We start from the raw sequence: 19,220 nt of genomic DNA, 5'->3' as shown, positions 1-19,220 counted from the left end.
TTAAGCTGCATGAGGGATTTTTGTCTGTCTTGATTATCTGGTGTATCTCCGGTGTCTAGAAAACAGCCTGGCCCATAATAGCTAATTTCACAAATTATCTGTAGAAAGAACGGATAAATGTCCCCTGGTCACAAAGGATCTCCTTGACCATGCTATGTTAAACAGAAATCTATTTCCCGTTCTTTTTTTTTTTTTTTCTTCTTCATCATAGCACTATTTAATACGTATTTGTTGTCTTCCTCCCCACTACAATGAAAAAGTTCCTCTAACGACAGGGCACTAAAGATTTGCTTAATGAATTAATTTCTCGAACGAGTGAGTAAATGAATTTAGCAGCACCTGACGCTGGGCTCAGACAGGACTAAACTACCTTTGGGAAGGGACTAATCTAGGGGCTCTCCGCGGGCGTGCACCCCCTCCCAAGGAGGAGTCTGATAGCCAGAGCTGGATTTCGGCAGCGCCCCTTTAAACCAGCCCGGGACGCCGGGCCTCTCGCCGTGGTGGCAGATTCAGCAGGGCCTGCCATCGCCCGTTTAACAGGAGTCTCACCCGGCCGGGCGATTTCCGGGGCGGTGTCATTGCCCATTTAAGAGCAGAGCGCCCCGCCCCTGGAGGGCGGAGCCTAGAGGGGGCTTTAAGGGGCGGGCCGGCGGACGGCTGGGGTCCTTCAGAGGATTAACGCCGGGTGGGCGCTAGCCTCGGGCCGCCATTTCTTGGCGTCTCCAGAGGAGCCGCCCCCTTTTCAGTCGCTCCCCGGACCTCCACCCTCGCGTCGCCGGCTCTCCGCGCTGCCTTAGCCACCGCGCCTCGGTCCCCAGCCCAGGTAAGCGCGAGGCCCAGTGGCCCCGGCCGCACTGCCCGTATCGGGCTCGGTCCACACCCCGTTTCCCCTCACCGCGCTGCGGGCCCATTCTGGCTCGCGCCGAAGGTCTGTTCTCGCGGCCTCGCTTCGGGACGCTCCAGCCCCAGCTTTTTCCTTGGCCGGCCGGCAAAATATTAAACCTGCCGGGAGGGGAGGGGCGGCGGCGGCCAATGGGGCCGGGCCGCTGAGTTTCGGGCGATACTGGGCGGCGCGGCCGGAGCAGAGAGCCGGGGCTGAGGCGGGTTAATGTGTGCCGGCCCGACCCCTGCCCGGTCCCGGCCCCCTCCGGAGCAGCCGGGGGTCGCCCTTCTCTAAGAGGTCTCGACTTAGCTGTCCGGCTGGCGAGGGGGATGTTGCAGGTCAAAGGAAAAAAATCGCGGCGATTCGTGGCACGATCTTAGAACAAAAACCCGAGTGGACATCTGGGGTTGGTTTGCGTAGGACTGCAAGTTCGGCCACTTGGAAATTGTGAGAGGCAGGTGGGTTACCAGCAATGGCGCGATCCAGAGGACCCTCCCCCGCCTCTCCCCTGACTCGGCGTGTTAAGGTTGGGGTTTTTCGGTGTGTAAACATTAATTGTACCTGTCACTATCTTTATGGTTACTAAGTCTCTTGAATTTTAGCTAAGAGCAAGAAGACCCAAGTCTTTTCACACCCTCCTCCCCTTTTAAAAAAGATTTTATTTATTTGGAAGAGTGAGAGAGAGAGAGGAGCAGGGGGAGAGGCAGAGGGTGACGCTGACTCCCTGCTGAGCAGGGAGCCAGACGTGGGGGCTTGATCCTGGGACTCCAGGATCATGACCTGAGTCTAAGGCAGATGCCTCACCGACTGAGCCACCCAGGTGCCCCTCTTTTAAACCTTCTGACAACATTTTAAGTTAATATCAGGAGTATTTTAAGAATTAGGGGAAAAATTACCCATAACTCCATTTCTGACATTGCTAAAACGAGCTGAACCCTACTTAACATAGTGAATTATTCGTACAGGTAAGCTAGTTTGCAGGTTTGTTTTCTTTTTATAGGTAAGCTTCATTAGAAAATAATACGTGGGGTGCCTGGGTGGCTCAGTGGGTTAAAGCCTCTGCCTTCAGCTCAGGTCATGATCTCAGGTCGAGGGATCGAGCCCCACATCGGGCTCTCTGCTGCTCAGCTGCTCAGCGGGCAGCCTGCTTCCCTTCCTCTCTCTCTGCCTGCCTCTCTGCCTACTTGTGATCTCTGTCTGTCAAATAAAGAAATAAAATCTTAAAAAAAAAGAAATTGATATGTATTCTGTTGAATTACTGTCTTGCAGGCATTTTCTGTGTTGGGATTAGTGGGGTTAAAGATAGATCTGTGGCAGTTGCTGTAAATTGGTATATTGCTTTATAAAAAAGCAAATGCCTACCAAAGAATGTGGCCACCAGTCACATTTGACAATATATACATTTCACGACAAACTTGAGTTTAAGATACATATTTAAAAACAAATTCAGTTAATTTAGGTAGTAAATGGATTACTTCAGTTTGCAGTTTTATGATTGTAATCACAGATTAAAATGCATTAAAAAAAAAACATGTAAATCTACTCTTTGAGAATTCCACTGTATCGTTTTAGTGTCAGACAAGTTCTTTATTGAGTGCCTAATATTCTGTACCTTTTTTTTTTTTTTTTAAGATTTTATTTATTTATTTGACAGACAGAGATCACAAGTAGGCAGAGAGGCAGGCAGAGAGAGAGAGGGAAGCAGGCTATCTGCCGAGCAGAGAACCTGATGTGGGGCTCGATCCCAGGACCCTGGGATCATGACCTGAGCCGAAGGCAGAGGCTTTAACCCACTGAGCCACCCAGGCGTCCCCCGAGTGCCTAATATTCTGATTGTTGTGCTAGCTAGGTCATCTTGCTGACTGAGTCAGACCAGGTCTCGAGTCTTTAGTGGGGAAGTACCCAGTAAAAAAGATAATTAAGCAATTGGGTATTTAATTACAGTTTTGGTAAAAGTTATAAAGAAGAGTCTAAGGGTACTAAAAGGAGCACTTAATTTAGACTCAGGAGTCCGGGAATACTTTTCTGAAGAAATGGGAGAGGTGAAGTGGAAAGAGAGCATTCCAGAAAGATGGAACAGCCAAAACAAAACAAAACGAAAAAGGTCCACAGTTAAAAAGATCGTTGGATTGAGCAGCAGGGGTACCAGGGCAGAGTGAACAGCTGGGAGTGGGCTGCCTGAAAGGTGAAGCAGGAGGAAGAGCTGGATCCAGAGCAAGACCATTAATGATTTTTTAACTGGGATCAGATTTGTGGTTGCTAAAAACCCACTGCTGTAGCATTTAGAATGAAAGTGGTAGTGGGGGATGGAGAAAGAATGAATACGGGAAAACTTTTCTTCTTTTAACAGTTTTGTTTTTACATAGGCTTCAAGTCCACTGAGGAGCCCAACGCTGGGCTTAAACTCAGAACCCTGAGATCAAGACCTGAGCTGAAATCAAACAAGAGTCAGATGCTCAACTGACTGAGCCATCCAGGTGTTACTTAACAATTTTTTAAGAACTTTTTTGAGGGGCACCTGACTGGTTCACTTCGCTAAGCGTTTGCCTTTGGCCCAGGTCATGATCCCCAGATCCTGGAGTCAGCGCCAGCCACATCCCGCTCCTTGCTCAGTGGCGAGTCTGCTTCTCCCTCCCCGTCTGCCTGCAGCTTCCCCTGGTTCTGTGCTTGTTCTCTCTCTCTCACTATCTCTGTCTCTGTCAAATAAAATCTTAAACAAAGAAAATAAACTCTTTTGACACAGTCATATATTCTTATTATACAGGACTTCAGTACATCCACATGACCCTCTCCAGAGATAACCTCACTTAACAGTTTGCGTGTCTTAGTCCTTTTGTGAATATGTAGGTATCCCAAGTGGGATAAAACTTAACCACTTTCCTCTGATTTCATTTTTCACTTAGAAATTTTGTCTATGTCTAAGTCAGTTGTATTTATTTTTTTTTCCTTTTTTTTTTTAAGATTTTATTTATTTATTTGACAGATCACAATTAGGCAGAAAGGCAGGCAGAGAGAGAGGAAGGGAAGCAGGCTCCCCGCTGAGCAGAGAGCCCGACGAGGGGCTTGATTCCAGGACCTGGGATCATGACCTGAGCCGAAGGCAGAGGCTTTTTTTTTTTTTTTTTTTTTTTTTTTTTTTTTTTAAAGATTTTATTTCTTTACTTGACAGACATAGATCACAAGTAGGCAGAGAGGCAGGCAGAGAGAGAGAGGGGAGGAAGCAGGCTCCCCGCTGAGCAGAGAGCCCGATGCGGGGCTCGATCCCAGGACCCTGGGATCATGACCCGAGCCGAAGGCAGAGGCTTTAACCCACTGAGCCACCCAGGCGCCCCGAAGGCAGAGGCTTTAACCCACTGAGCCACCCAGGTGCCCCTGAGTCAGTTGTATTTAAAAAACAGCTGAGTTGTATAACATTAATTTGCTTAACTACAGCATGTTGATGGACATATTTAAAATTATGCCCTGAAAATCCTTACTTCTACAATTTGGATCACATCCTGTTTCTTAGGATATCTTACCAGCAATATAATTGCTGAGTGAAAGTGGGGACACATTAACATTTTTGATAGTGTGGTTAAATGCTCCGAAGAGGACAGTGTATGAAGGTGATTGTTTTTCCCATATCCTTTTCAACACTGGCTATCTTAAGTCTTAAATGACAGATAGTATCTCATTTTTTAGTTTAGATTTCGTTTGTTATTGTTGAGGTCAAATTTTTTTATACATATTTTCATTTCGTATCATCTTTTAGAACTGAGCTTGTTTCTTCATATCTTGCCTGTTTTTTCCTGTTGCATTATCTTAATGGTTTGTGATAGTTCTTCATTAAACTGCATATTAATCATTTAAATTTTTTTTAAAGATTTTATCTATTTATTTATTAGACAGAGATCACAAGTAGGCAGGGAGGCAGGCAGAGAGAGGAGGAAGCAGGCTCCCCGCTGAGCAGAGAGCCCGATGCGGGGCTCGATCCCAGCACCCTGGGATCATGACCTGAGCCGAAGGCAGAGGCTTTAACCCACTGAGCCACCCAGGCGCCCCTAATCACTTAAATTTAAAAGCTCTTTAATATATTGTTTCCTTCTAGTACTTTATCATTTCTTTGATTTTAAATTCTTAGTCCATCTGGAATTTATTTTCATATAACTTGCTTTTATATTTTGTAAAAATAAGTTGTTTGTGGCATTGGGTTTTATGATTCAAAATACGTAGATATTAAATCTTAAAAAAGCTTTGTTTTTCCTTAGCAGGTTAACTGTACTTGAATAATGAATTTTTGTTTTCAAAGTAGAAGATAAGGTGAAAGTCAGAAAACTTGTTTTCTAGTTCATTTGCTTCCTAGGACTCACACAGTTATAGTGCATTTTGAACATTATTTTCCCTTAGAAAAACTTTTGTTTTGTTGTTGTTTTTGTTTTTCTGTTGTGTGTGTATTTTTTTTTAAAAGATTTTAATTTATTTGACAGAGATCACAAGTGGGCAGAGAGTCAGGCAGAGAGTGAGGGGGGGAAGCAGGCTCCCCACTGAGCAGAGAGCCTGATGTGGGGCTTGATCCCAGGACCCTGAGATCATGACCTGAGCCGAAGGCAGAGGCTTAACCCACTGACCCACCTAGGTGCCCTGAAAACCTTTTATTTTGGAAAAATCAAGTAGTCAGAAGAGTATAACGAACCCCCATGTACCCATGATGCTCCAACAGTGGCCACTTATCTGGGCAATTTCTTCAGTTTCTATCCCCACTTTACTTTAATACCACTATTTTATATAAAAGAAAAGTGGCAGCAATTCCTTGGTTATCATAAACAGTCCAGTCAGTGTTCAAATGTGTGCCTGTATAATTTATGTCCTTAGGAAGTTCAAATGACAACTATCATGGCTTTGCTAACTTACCTAATTACATAGCAATATGCATACTTGTAAAATGAGGCTATAATCCTTAATTTATAGCAATTGAATTTTTTATTACATTGGTATTATCCCAGTATTTCATCTTTTATTTTCATCATGTTTATAAATGCATCTAATTTAAATTTTATTATTATTTTCTTTTTTTCTTTTTCTTTTTTGATTGAAATAGAGAGAAAGAAAACAGGTGACCAGGGTGAGATGGGGGGAGAGGACTCCTAAGCAGGCTCCATGCCTAGAGCAGAGCTAATGCGGGTCTTGATCTCACCATCTCAAGATCATGACCTGAGCCAAAATCATGAGTTAGAAGCTTAACCAATTGAGCCACCCAGGTACCCCACAAACGCATCTAGTTTAAAGTATCAACTGGTTATACAAGACTTCTTATAAATTATATGTGTAACAGCAAATATGTGACTTTTTAAAAAAAGATTCTATTTATTATTTGAGAGATAGAGAGAGACAGCATGAGCAGGTGGGGCAGAGGGAGAGAGAGAGAATCCCAAACAGACTCTGCGCTAAGTGCAGAGCGACACCGGGTTCAGTCCCAGAACCCCAAGATTGTGACCTGAGTTGAGACTAGTAGTCGGACACTGAACCCACTGTACCACCCTGGTGCCCTAACAAATTTGTGACTTTAAAATTTTCTATATTTTGAAATTAAATTAGACTTATGCGGAAGTGACAATAGTAGAGTTCCCATATACCTTTTTTTTTTTTTTTTTAAGATTTTATTTGTTTGAGACACAGAGAGAGAGCACAAGCAGGCAGAGCAGCAGGCAGAGGGAGAGAGAGAAGCAGGCTCCCCACCGATCAGGGATCCCGATGTGGGACTTGATCCCAGGACCTCGGAATCATGACCCGAGCTGAAGGCAGCCGCTCAACGGACAGAGCCACCCAGGCACCCCTCCCATTTATCTTTGACCTAGCTTTCCCTAATGATAACATCAGACAACTTAAATTTTAAAAAAGTTTATTTAAATTAGGATCTAATGTATGTGCATTGTGATTGATGGATTTGTATTTTAAGTCCTTTTTTTTTTTAAGATTTTATTTATATATTTGACAGACAGAGATCACAAGTAGGCAGAGAGTCAGGCAGAGAGGGGGAAGCAGGCTCCCTGCTGAGCAGAGAGCCAGATGGGGGGGCACCATCCCAGGACCCTGGGATCATGATCTGAGCCAAAGGCAGAGGCTCAACCCACTGAGCTACCCAGGCACCCCTAGTCTGTTTTAATCTGTAGTTCTCTTTGCATTTCTTTTTTCCCCTTGCAGTTTGTCGAATAAGCTGAAGTAAGTTTAAAAAAACCCAAATTTATCATGTATGTTTTTGCTTATATTTTCATTCAGACTCTTTTTAGCTATGATCTTTGATGATTTCTTACCTCTACAATACAAGTTTTGGGGCGCCTGGGTGGCTCAGTGGGTTAAAGCCTCTGCTTTCGGCTCAGGTCATGATCCCAGGGCCCTGGGATCAAGCCCCACATCGGGCTCTCTGCTCAGCAGGGAGCTTGCTTCCCCCCCACCTCTGCCTGCCTCTCTGTGTGCTTGTGAGCTCTCTCTGTCAAATAAATAAATAAAATCTTAAAAAAAAATAAAATACAAGTTTTACATGAATTGTTCTGTGATGTAGTAGAAAACCCAAGAATTTGGAATCAGAAAAATCAGAGTTTGAGCCCCTGTCTTCATTATTTACTAAATAATGGATGTGGCCAGTGGTTTCATTTATCAGACTCTTAGTTTACTCATCAAAATAAGATAAAATTTTGGGAGATTTTCTGAGACGCAAGTAAGATTATTTACTAACCGTTTGTTGTACTTAATGAGATGTTCTGGGTGGCTGGCTATTCAAAATAAGAATTATGTCTTCAGGAGTTTATAATAAATGAGACATGTAAATAAATAATTAAAATCTGATTAGTGATATAGTAAAATATTTTCATGTTTCAGTGGAAGTGTGATAATGGGAGTGACTAACTCTTTGGTTATCAGAGAATGTTTCTCAGGGGAGATATAGGTAGAGTTGAATTAAAAAATAGGTAGGGAGTCTCTGACACATGGGCTTTCCACATCTGGGATAACAAGTACCTTTCTTAGGCAGCTGAAATAAGAATGGATAGCAAAGTGCAAAAGGAGCAATGTCTGAAGAGAAACCTGAAGAGAAAGAGACTGCAGCCAGAGGTTATATATGAGTGCTTTGTAAATTGAAAACTTATCTAAAGTTTTATTTTCTCGGAATTTAAGTAGATGAACATACAAAGGACAAATTTCACGGCTTTGCCAGTTTACTCAGTTATGTAAGACTATTCATATGTGTGATTTGTGTATGATAATCTTCAGTTTATAGGGACTTGTTTTTTAATGTGCTCGTATTTACTTTTATTTTTTATTTATTTATTTATTTATTTTTTAAAAGATTTTATTTATTTATTTGACAGACAGAGATCACAAGTAGGCAGAGAGGAAGGCAGAGAGAGAGAGAGGGGGAAGCAGGCTCCTTGATGAGCAGAGAGCCCAATGTGGGGCTCGATCCCAGGACCCTGGGATCAGGACCTGAGCCGAAGGCAGAGGCTTTAACCCACTGAGCCACCCAGGCGCCCCAGCTCGTATTTACTTTTAAATTAGCTTTATTTTAATCAAGTTTATAAATGTATAAACTACATTTGAGTCACCTAACCTGAAGGCTTCTTTTTAAAAATAGCACTCTGCTGAGTTCTATTCTGTCTTCAAGGCAAACACTTTTCACATTTTAAGTAACATCCTTTTATTTCACTTCTTGATATTTGGTTTCAGGAATTATCTGTTGAATTCCAACTTGGCAAGATGAGGAATTGGCTCTCTGCATCTCCTTGTTATATATCTCTTCTTATAGTTACTTTACAGTTATGCTTAGATCAATACTTAGTGTTTATAGTATTATGAATATTTAAACATTAGCTAAGTCATGTAGTAAACTGTGATTACCTTCCCTTTTCTGCTCAACTTCTTGTTTTCTCTGGAGTTAATCATTGTCTTTAACTTATTTTTCTCATTCTCTTATTTGCATAAATTAAACATTAGGTTAGCAAGATGGTTTTTATGGTATTACCATTTGTGTTTGCTGTATTTTTAAAATTACTAACCAGGGGTGCCGGGATGGCTCAGTTGGTTAAGTGTCTGCCTTCAGCTCAGGTTATGATCTTGAGGTCCTGGAATCGAGTGCTACATTGGGCTCCTGCTTAGTGGGAAGCCTGCTTCCCCCTCTTCCTCTGCCTGCTGTTCCTCCTGCTTATGTGCTCTCTCTCTGTGTCAAATAAATAAATAACATCTTTAAAAAATTTAAAAAAAGTTACTAAACCTGTTTTATTTTGATTAAACTTAGCATTCTTAATAAAGATAAGAAAAGTGGCCTTAAAATAATTTATTATAAAGAATTAACTGTTAAATAGTAATTTAAAATCTTTAAATAATAGACTATTTAACAAAAATGTATTTGAATTATATTTGTATATTAGCTGAACTAGGTGATTATTTATTTATTTTTTAAGATTTTATTTTTAAGTAATCTCCACAACCTACAACCCTGAGATCAAGAGTCGAGTGTTTCATCCATTGAGTGAGGCAGGCACCCGTTTTTGTGTTTTTACTGTGATTGCTCAGAAAAGAAATGGAACTTTTTAGAATTGTTAATGATCATCAAAGGATACGTTAGTGTGTGGATTGTCTCCTAATGTTTGTAGAGTTATATGGCAATTGTACATAAAATTCATTGACTCGGAAGACCTGATAAACTTCATAAATATTTGTTGTCTCCTGTCAGCTCCTTATAAAATAGACCAGTAAATTTAGAAATGCTGTAAGTCGTAACTCTATTTTATATAAAAGTTTTTAAGAACTTTGAGGTAAGTAGCTAGTTTTAATTATGTTTTTCAAATTTACTTGCTCTTTTTAACAGTATGTTTGTAGTGGTCACAAGATTTTACTAAATAACACCATTTGTCTGACTGCACATTGTGGGGAGTCAGCTAATACCCTTTTCTCTCTGGTTTTATTAGTGACAAAAATGCTGAGCTTCTTCCGTAGAACACTTGGGCGTCGGTCAATGCGTAAACATGCCGAAAAGGAACGACTCCGAGAAGCTCAACGAGCTGCCACACACATTCCTGCAGCTGGAGACTCTAAGTCTGTCATCACATGTCGGGTATCTCTTCTGGATGGTAGTGATGTTAGTGTGGACTTGCCGGTATGTAGGTTCTGCTGACCATTTGTAGATTCTATATGAGACCACTTTCTTCATTTGAACTTTCTCTTGGTAACTTCCTGGGGAAATTAGGTAATATGGGTTAGTGTGGATCAGGCAGTATAACATTGAGGTACATGGATCAGGTAACCTTAGATACCCAGCATGATAGTATTTTTCTGGGATTGTGGAAGTTACTGAAATATTTAATGATAGGGCATTTATTGGCATAGATCATTTGTGAATTCTTTATGTGTGTTCTTTATGATGGCAATACATAGGGTGCTCTAGTGGATTTCTCACAATCCTTGTTGAGCAATTATTAAAACAGTGAGAGTATTTGGGAATAATGATACATGTGTACTATAAGACTTTTAATTCTCTGTATTTTTCTCTAATTTTCAAAACACTTCTCACTTTTCCTCAAAACAAATACTTCTTCAGCAGTTTGTTGTGCTTGCCTAAATTTTAAGGAAATGGAGTAAAAAACTTCATACTTCTCAGCTCTGTTTATGTCTTTGCTCCCAAAGTAGTTTGCAGAGGAAGTTTTTTATACACTGTCATCTTCATTTCAAGACAGGGTGTTGTGATTTTATTAAAATTTTAGCTGGTTTCTTTTTACAGTTACGAATGTATAATGATAGCTCACGATGTGAAACAGTCTAATGTATTTGAAAGGGGTTAACTTACGCATTTTTGAGGGGCAAGAGAGGTAACTGTATGGTTCGGAGGGCAGTTGAGTTTCTTTCTGAGGTATTTACCAACACAAATGTCTTTGTTCTGTGTCAAAAGATTTATTAATGGGGCACCTAGGTGGCTAAGTCAGTTAAGCCTCTGACTCTTGGTTTCCGCTCAGGTTTCCTCTGGGTTGTGGGATCAAACTCCGCATCAGGCTCCACACTCAGCACAGGGGTCTGCTTGAGATTCCTTCTCTCTCCTTCTTCTCTGTTCCTTCCCTTGTGTACATTTTCTCTCTCTCTCAAATAAATAAATCAAATCTTAAAAAAAGATTTATGTAACTAAGCTGTAAAATGTATGATTTGATGTGTCACTGGATGTTCAGTCTTCCCTCCCTGTACATCCGTTTTAGTATACACCTTATATACCCAAAATACAATAAAAAATGTCTTTGTGCAAGGTGATAGCCTAAATGCTGCTACAGTATACAGTTGAATAAACTCTGAAAGACCTTTAACTTAACCTTTAACTGTAACCTTTAACTCACAGAGTGAGATTAAGGAATTAGTTTATTTAAATGAATATTCTGATTAATAGGATAATTTAGAATGTACTAGGTATATACCTTACATATTTTAAAAATAATGGAATGTAAAAAAAAACAATGGAATGTGATAAAATTAAACATAAGATTTCTTGAAGTGTTTGAAGTCATCATCATGGGTATGTTTTATTATCTTTGTACATTAGACTGGACATCTTTAGGTTTTTTTTTTTTTTTTTTGAAGATTTTTATTTATTTATTTGACAGACAGATCACAAGTAGTCAGAGAGGCAGGCAGAGAGAGAGAGAGAGAGGAGGAAGCAGGCTCCCCGCTGAGCAGAGAGCCCGATGCAGGGCTCGATCCCAGGACCCTGAGACCATGACCTGAGCTGAAGGCAGAGGCTTTAACCCACTGAGCTACCCAGGTGCCCCATCTTTAGGGTTTTTGAATCTGGAGGACTTGAAGGCATTTACATTTTCTTCCTATAAGGGCTTCTTGAGGGTTTGTCAAGCATTCCAATATATGATATCTCTTTGAGGAGTTTTCATATTCATTTTTTTCTTGATAAGTATCTTAAGGGTTTTGTGTAATATTCTGTAAAAATACATTAGATATGTGATAAAAAGCTCGAGATTGCTGTGTAAGAGACTGGAAAGAAGTTTCTTATTACCTAATGTTTGAAGTATGAAGTCTTCTGGGTTGTGGATGGAGAGGCTAGGAAATACTAGGAAAATAGACTTGGTAAAGGATCTTTTTAAAGAGGCAGAGTTTTGTGGAGGAGAAACAGCATGAGGTTCTAAAGCAGTGGAACAAATGACTAGTGACTGCTATAGAGTGGTTTCCTATGCCTGATATGCTCAGTAAGGTAGATGGCCAGAAATGTTAGCTGACCTCTCATGTAGACCATTGTAGTGGAAAAAGCCAAGAGTTTTAAATTTGACTTTTTGTGGGAGTAGAACAATTGCCTTTTCAGCTCTGCAGGTGAAATTCTAGAGTTAAGATCTAATTCTAGATGCTTGCGTGAGTTTAAAATGGGCATTGGCCTGCCAGCTAAATTGTTTTACTGAAAGAAAAAAATAGACCAGAAGAATATTAATTTCTAACAAGAAAGTTTTCCCTTTTTTCGATTTAGCTTCTCAGCCAGTCTAGTATAATTCTAAAAGAGGATTTAAAGTTGATTTTGAAAATTGGATGAAGCACATACTCCTTTTCCACTAGGATTAAGGTCACTAGGGATCATAACAAGCCATAGTGTAACTAAGATGATTGCCCAGGCAATATGTAAGTGATTATCAGTGATTAAATAGATAATTTAGATATATGGACTTCAGATTAAAATATACCAAAAGTAATGGTCATTTTCCTCCTGCTGTCTTCATCTCAAAACTGGGAGAGGAATTTAAGTACTTTCTACCTGGGCTCCCCCACCCCCTTTTTAAAGAACTAATTACAGTGAGAATGCCTAATGCCTTTCAGTGAATGATAAAAGCATCAGGTAGAAATTTCTAACTTTGGGGCACCTGGGTGGCTCAGTGGGTTAAAGCCTCTGCCTTCAGCTCGGGTCATGATCCCAGGGTCCTGGGATCGAGCCCTGCATCGGGCTCTCTGCTCAGCAGCGAGCCTGCTTCCCTTCCTCTCTCTCTGCCTGCCTCTCTGCCTACCTGTGATCTCTGTCTGTCAAATTAAATAAAAAATCTTTAAAAAAAAAAAAAAAGAAATTTCTAACTTTGATTTTTTAAATTTTCTCTTGGAAATGCCACAGAAACTTTGATTTATGAACTTAGTATTGTTTAGTAAATAGTCTGTCTTTTATCATTCTGCATCTCCCAAGTTTTAAATTAATAAAAAATGATTAATCAATTGATAATAATTTAATATATCTACTTTGCTGATATAGGTGCTGAAGGCTTTAATTATATAGCCCTTGTGTAGTTAAACCTTTTTAGATAAATAACATTTATAGGTATCCTATGTTTATGAAAACTTAATATTGTTAAGATGGCAGTACACCCCAAATTGATCTACAGATTCAACATAATCCCCTCCAGAATACCAGTTGATTTATTTGTAGAAATTGACAAGCTTATTTTAAAATTCATGTGGGATATCAAGGGACTTAAAATAGCCAAAATAATACTGAAAAAGAACAAAGTAGTAGGATTCACACTTAGTTTTAAGCCTCAGTGTAAAGCAATGGTAACCAAGATGGTGTGCTACTGGCACAAGAATAGACACATAGGGTGCCTGGCTGGCTCAGTGGAGCATGTGACTCTTGATCTCAGGGTTGTGAGTTCAAGCTGCACACTGGGTGTAGAGATTACTTAAAAATAAAGTCTTTAAAAAAATAAAAAAGACTAGACACATAAATTATTGCAACAGAAGAGAGAATCCAGATGTAAACCCATACATCTGTGGTCAGTTGTTTCTTTGGGGGGGATGTTTCTTAAGATACTTTTTAATGAATAATTTTTTTGAATTGAAGAAAAGTTGCTATAAAATAAAATTAACCATTTTATATATTTTTTAAAGGTTTTATTTGTTAGAGAGCAAGCTAGAGAGCACGGGATGGGGGAGGGTGAGGAAAGGAGAGAGAAGCAGACTCCCTGCTGATCAGGGAGCCCAACATGGGGCTCTATCCCAGGGCCGGGCTCAATCTCAGGACCCTGGGATCATGACCTGAGCAGAAGACAGATGCTTAACTGACTGAGCCACCCAGGGACCCTATAAAATTAACTATTTTAAAGTTCAGGGAGCCTGTCTGGCTCAGTTGGAGAAGTGTGTGACTGGTCATGAGTTCAAGCCTCATGTTGGGTGTACAGATTACTTCAATAAATAAAACTTTTCAAAAAGTGCGTAATTCATTGGTGTTTAGTAAAATCACTATGTTGTACAACCATCACCTCTGTTTAGTTCTAAGATATTTTTGTCATCCCAAATGGAAACTCTGTAACTCCCATTAGCCCCTGATAACTGCTAGTTGGTTTTCATTCTCTAAGGATTTGCCTGTTTTGGGTGTTTTATATAAATGGAATATTATCCAATCTGTGACCTTTCTTTAACTTAGCCTAATATTTTTGAGGTTCATCTGTACTGTGACATTTATCAGTACTTCATTCTTTTTTATGTTGACTAATACTCCACTGTATGATAAATCATATTTTGTTTATCCATTCATCAGTTGATGGACGTTTGGGTTCTCTCCATCTTTTAGCTACTGTGAATAGTAGTGCTGTGAATATTCATGTTCAAGTGTTTGTTGTAGTACCTGTTTTTAATTCTTTGGGATATGATACCTGAGGGTGGAATTGCTGGGTCATATGATAGTTCCAGGTTTAATTTTTTGTGGAACTGTTTTCCATAGCAACTGTATCATTTTATATTCCCATCAGCAAAGTAGGACAGTTCCAGGTTCTCTACATCCTCAACACTTGTTATTTTCCATTTTTTTAATTATAGTCATCCTAGTGGGTGTGAAGTAATACCTCATTTGTGGTTTTGATTTGTAGTTTCCTAATGATTACTGATGAGCATCTTTTTACATGTGTATTTGTTATTTGTACATCTTCTTTGGAAAATGTCTATAGTGTCCTTATCTGGTTTTTAAAGTTTTTTAAAAATTAAAAAATTTAATTGAAATATAGTTGACATACAGTATTTTTTAAAAGATTTATTTATTTAATAAAGATTATTTATTTGACAGAGATCACAAGTAGGCAGAGAGGCAGGCAAAGAGAGAGGAAGGGAAGCAGGCTCCCCGCTGAACAGAGAGCCTGATGCAGGGCTTGATCCCAGGACCCTGGGATCATGACCTGAGCCGAAGGCAGAGGCTTTAACCCACTGAGCCACCCAGGCGCCCCAACATATAGTATTATATTGTGTATAACACAGTGTGGACAATTATATACACATTATGAAATGCTCACCCTGATAAGTAGTTACCATCTGTCACCATACAGAGTTGTTATTCTTTATATATGTTTATTCTGTTATTTATTTTTATTTACCTATGTATTTATCTATATACTCTATTATATATTTATTCTATTCTTGACTATATTCCCGATGCCTTATTTTCATCACCATGACTTATTTATTTTATAGCTGGAAGTTTGTACCTCTTAATTCCCTTCATCTGTTTGGCCTATCCCCCATCTACCTTTCTGGCAATCATTGGTTTATTCTCTATTCATGAATCTGTTTTTTTGTGTGTTTTGTTCATTTGTGTTTTAGATTCTGCATATAGGAAAATCACATGATATTTGTCTTTGTCTGTCTGACTCATTTTCCTTAGTTTAATACTTCCTAGGTCCATTCATGTTGTTGCAAATGGCAGGATTTCATTCCTTTTTTCTGGCTGAGTAATATTCCATCATATATAGACACCACATATTTATTGATTCATCTATCGGTGGACGTTTTAAGTTGCGTCTGTATTTTGGCTGTTGTAAAAAATGCTGCAGTAAACATAGGGGTGCATTTCTCTTTTTGAATTAATGTTTTTGTTTGCTTTGTGTAAATACTTAGCAGTTGAATTATTGGATCATATGGTATTTCTGTTTTTAATTTTTTGAGGACCCTTTCTATTGTTTCCCATTATGACTGCACCAGTTTACATTCCTGCCAGCAGTGCATGAGGGTTCCCTTTTCTCCGCATCCTCCACAGTACTTATTTCTTGTCCTTTTGATACTAGCCATTCTGGTTGGTGTGAGGTGATATCTCACTGTGGTTTTGATTTGCATTTCCCTGATGATGAGTGATGTTGAGCATCTTTTCATGTGTCTGTTGGCCATCTGTATGTCTTTGGAAAAATGTCTATTTTAGGTCCTCTCCCCATTTTTTAATTGAATTATTTGTGGGGTTTTTTGTTATTTGTTTTTGTTTTTGTTTTGTTTTGGTATTTAGTTGTATGAGTTCTTTATATATTTTGGATATTAACCTGTTACTGGAATATCATTTGTAAATATCTTTTACCATTCAGTAGGTTCCCTTTTCATTTTGTTGATGGTTTTCCTCGTTTATGCAAAAGTTTTTTAGTTTGGTGTAGTTTTATTAGTTTATTTTAGTCTTGTTTCCCTTGCCTGAGGAGACTTAAACCAGAAAAATATTGCTAGGGCCAGGGTCCAAGAGATTACTGCCTACATTTTCTTTTGGGAGTTTTATGGTTTTAGGTCTTATAGTTAAATCTTTAATCCATGTTGAGTTAATTTTTGTATATAGCGTAAGATACTGGTCCACTTTCACTCTTTTGCATGTAGCTGTCCAGTTTTCCCAGTGCCATTTATTGAGGAGACTGTCTTTTTCGTGGTGTGTATTTTTGCTTCCTTTATTGTAGATTAATTGGCCATATAAGAGTGAATTTATTTCTGGGCTCTCTGTCCTGTTCCATTGATTTATGTGTCTGTTTTTGTGCCAGTACCATACTGTTTTTATTAACATTAACTTTGTATTATAGTTTGAAACCTAGGATCGTGAGATCTCCAGCTTTGTTCTTCCTTAAGATTGCTTTGGTTATGGCCAGTTGATTTATGAGAGGGGTGTCAGAGCCATTCAGTGAGGGAAAGAATGGTCTTTTCAACAGGTGGTGCTAGGAGAACTGGATAGCCATATGCAAAAGAACGAAGTAAAGTGGGAACTTTAGGTCATGCCATATACAAAAATTAACTCAAAATGGATCAAAGACCTAAACATAAGAGCTAAGACCATAAAACTCATGGAACAAAAAATAGAGATAAATCTTCATGACCTTGGATTTGGCACCAGTTTTTTAGATATGACACCAAAAACATGAATAACGAAATAAGAAAAAATGAGTTGGACTTGTATCAAAATTAAAAACTTTCACGTCACAAAGGCCATTATCAAGAAAGTGAAAAGATTCTCCCAGAGAAAGGGAAAGAATATTTGCAGGTTACATATCTGATAAGCACTTGTGTCTAGAATATATAAAGAACTGTTACAACCCGGGGTGCCTGGGTGGCTCAGTGGGTTAAGCCTCTGCCTTCAGCTCAGGTCATGGTCTCATGGTCCTGGGATCGATCCCCACATCGGGCTCTCTGCTCAGCAGGGAGCCTGCTTCCATCTGTCTCTCGGTCTGCTTCTCTGCTTACTTGTGGTCTCACTCTCTTAAAATCTTTTTTTCTTTTTAAATATTTTATTTATTTATTTGAGAGAGAGAGAGAGAGAGAGCGCGCGTGAGCATGAGTGGAGAAAGGTCAGCAGGAGAAGCAGACTCCCCGCCGAACAGGGAGCCCAGTGTGGGACTCGATCCCGGGACTCCAGGATCATGACCTGAGCCAAAGGCAGTTGCTTAACCAACTAATCCATCCAGGCATCCCTCTCTCTCTTAAAATCTTAAAAAAAAAAACAACAAACTGTTTCAACCCAATAATAAAAAGACAAATAACCCAATTTAAAAATGGGCAAAGGATCTGAATAGACACTTTTGCATATGAGATATGCAGATAGCTGATAAGTACATGAAAAGATGCTTGACATCCTTAGTTACCAGAGAAATGCAAATCAAAACCACAATGAGATACTACATATCAATTAGGAAGGTTAAAATAAAAATGTCAGATAATATTAAGTGTTGGTGAGAATGTGGAGAAATCTGAACCTTCTTATATTTTTTGGCAGGAATATAAAGTTGTGCAGCTACTTGGGAATATAGCCTGGCAGTTCCTCAAGTGATTAAACGTAGTTACCATATGTTCCAGCAATTCTACTTTTAGGTATATATCTAAGAGAATTGAAGACACATGTTTAGACAAAAACTTGTACACAGATAGTCATAACAGTGTTATTTTTACTATCTTAAAGATAAAAAAAACCCAACTATTTGTCAAAAGATGTATCTATAAACAAGATGTGCTATATACATATAATGGGATATTATTTGGCCATGAAGGAAATGAAGTACTGATACATGCTACATGGGTGAACTTTGACAACATTGTGCTAGGTGAAAGCAGCCAGTGATATGATTTCATTCATATGAAAATTCAGAATAAAGAAATCTGTGGGAAAAAAAAAGATTAGTGATTTAGTGGTTGCTAAGGGCAGATGGGTAGGGACTTGAGGGGGTAGTAGGAATGGTGGTTGGGGCAATAACTAAAAGATAACAAGGTTTCTTTTTGAGGTATGAAGATGTTCCAAAATTGTGATGGTTGTACATATCTGTGAATATACCTTTGGATTTTGTACGTTTAATGGTGAATGGTATAGTATGTGAATTATATCTCAAAGCTGTTTAAAACAATGGGTTTTTTGGGGCACCTGGGTGGCTCAGAGGGTTAAAGCCTCTGCCTTCAGCTCAGGTTGTGATCCCAGGGTCCTGGGATTGAGCCCTACATCGGGCTCTCTGCTCAGCAGGGAGCCTGCTTCCACCTCTTTCTCTGCCTGCTTCTCTGCCTACTTGTGATCTCTGTCAAATAAATAAATAAAAATCTTTAAAAAAAATGGGTTTTTACATACTTGTATTTTATTCCATTGGTTTCTTAGTACTCAAGAGACATGATTTAGAGTTGATTTTGTTGATTCTTTATAGGAAAAAAATCCTGGAGACTATATAGTAACACAGGCACAAGACAATGGGCCCATAGACAAATAGTGGTGTGGAGACTGCACCAGAAGGAATGCTTAATATGTGGATATGGTGGAGGGAGACTTCTTCTTTTTTTTTTTTTAAGATTTTATTTATTTCTTTGACAGAGATCACAAGTAGGTGGAGAGGCAGGCAGAGAGAGAGAGGAGGAAGCAGGCTCCCCGGTGAGCTGAGAGCCCAATGCGGGGCTCGATCCCAGGACCCTGGGATCATGACCCAAGCCGAAGGCAGAGGCTTAACCCACTGAGCCACCCAGGCACCCCTGGAGGGAGACTTCTAATAAACATTAGAACTGAGTAAAATACAGTTCAGTTCTAGTGGAGGGGGTGATATTGTTTGTGGAAGATGATGACAGCATAGTCAGCTGTCATTGAGAGAGGAGTAAA

The 19,220-nt window shown here is 39.5% G+C and overlaps 1 protein-coding gene across 4 annotated transcripts in view; it reads left to right on the top strand.

The window, feature by feature from the left end:
- Positions 1-617: 617 nt before the first annotated feature.
- EPB41L5 (erythrocyte membrane protein band 4.1 like 5) overlaps positions 618-19,220 on the top strand; it is a 135,610-nt gene continuing 117,007 nt past the window's right edge. For 2 of the 4 annotated variants that reach the window (XM_080798236.1, XM_080798234.1), the window contains exons 1-2: positions 1,229-1,341; positions 9,823-10,010. In XM_080798236.1, coding sequence (XP_080654362.1) covers positions 9,831-10,010 — 180 coding nt within the window. In that variant the 5' untranslated portion in view covers positions 1,229-1,341; positions 9,823-9,830. Of the gene's footprint in view, positions 824-1,228; positions 1,342-9,822; positions 10,011-19,220 lie in introns of those variants that run through there. The other 2 variants (XM_080798233.1, XM_080798235.1) reach the window with 2 other exon arrangements.

This window comes from Martes martes (assembly GCF_963455335.1).
Source record: "Martes martes genome assembly, chromosome: 3".
Taxonomy (NCBI): Eukaryota; Metazoa; Chordata; class Mammalia; order Carnivora; family Mustelidae; genus Martes; species Martes martes.
Note: the sequence above shows the minus strand (reverse complement) of the source record. Positions and strands in the feature narration are given on the sequence as shown.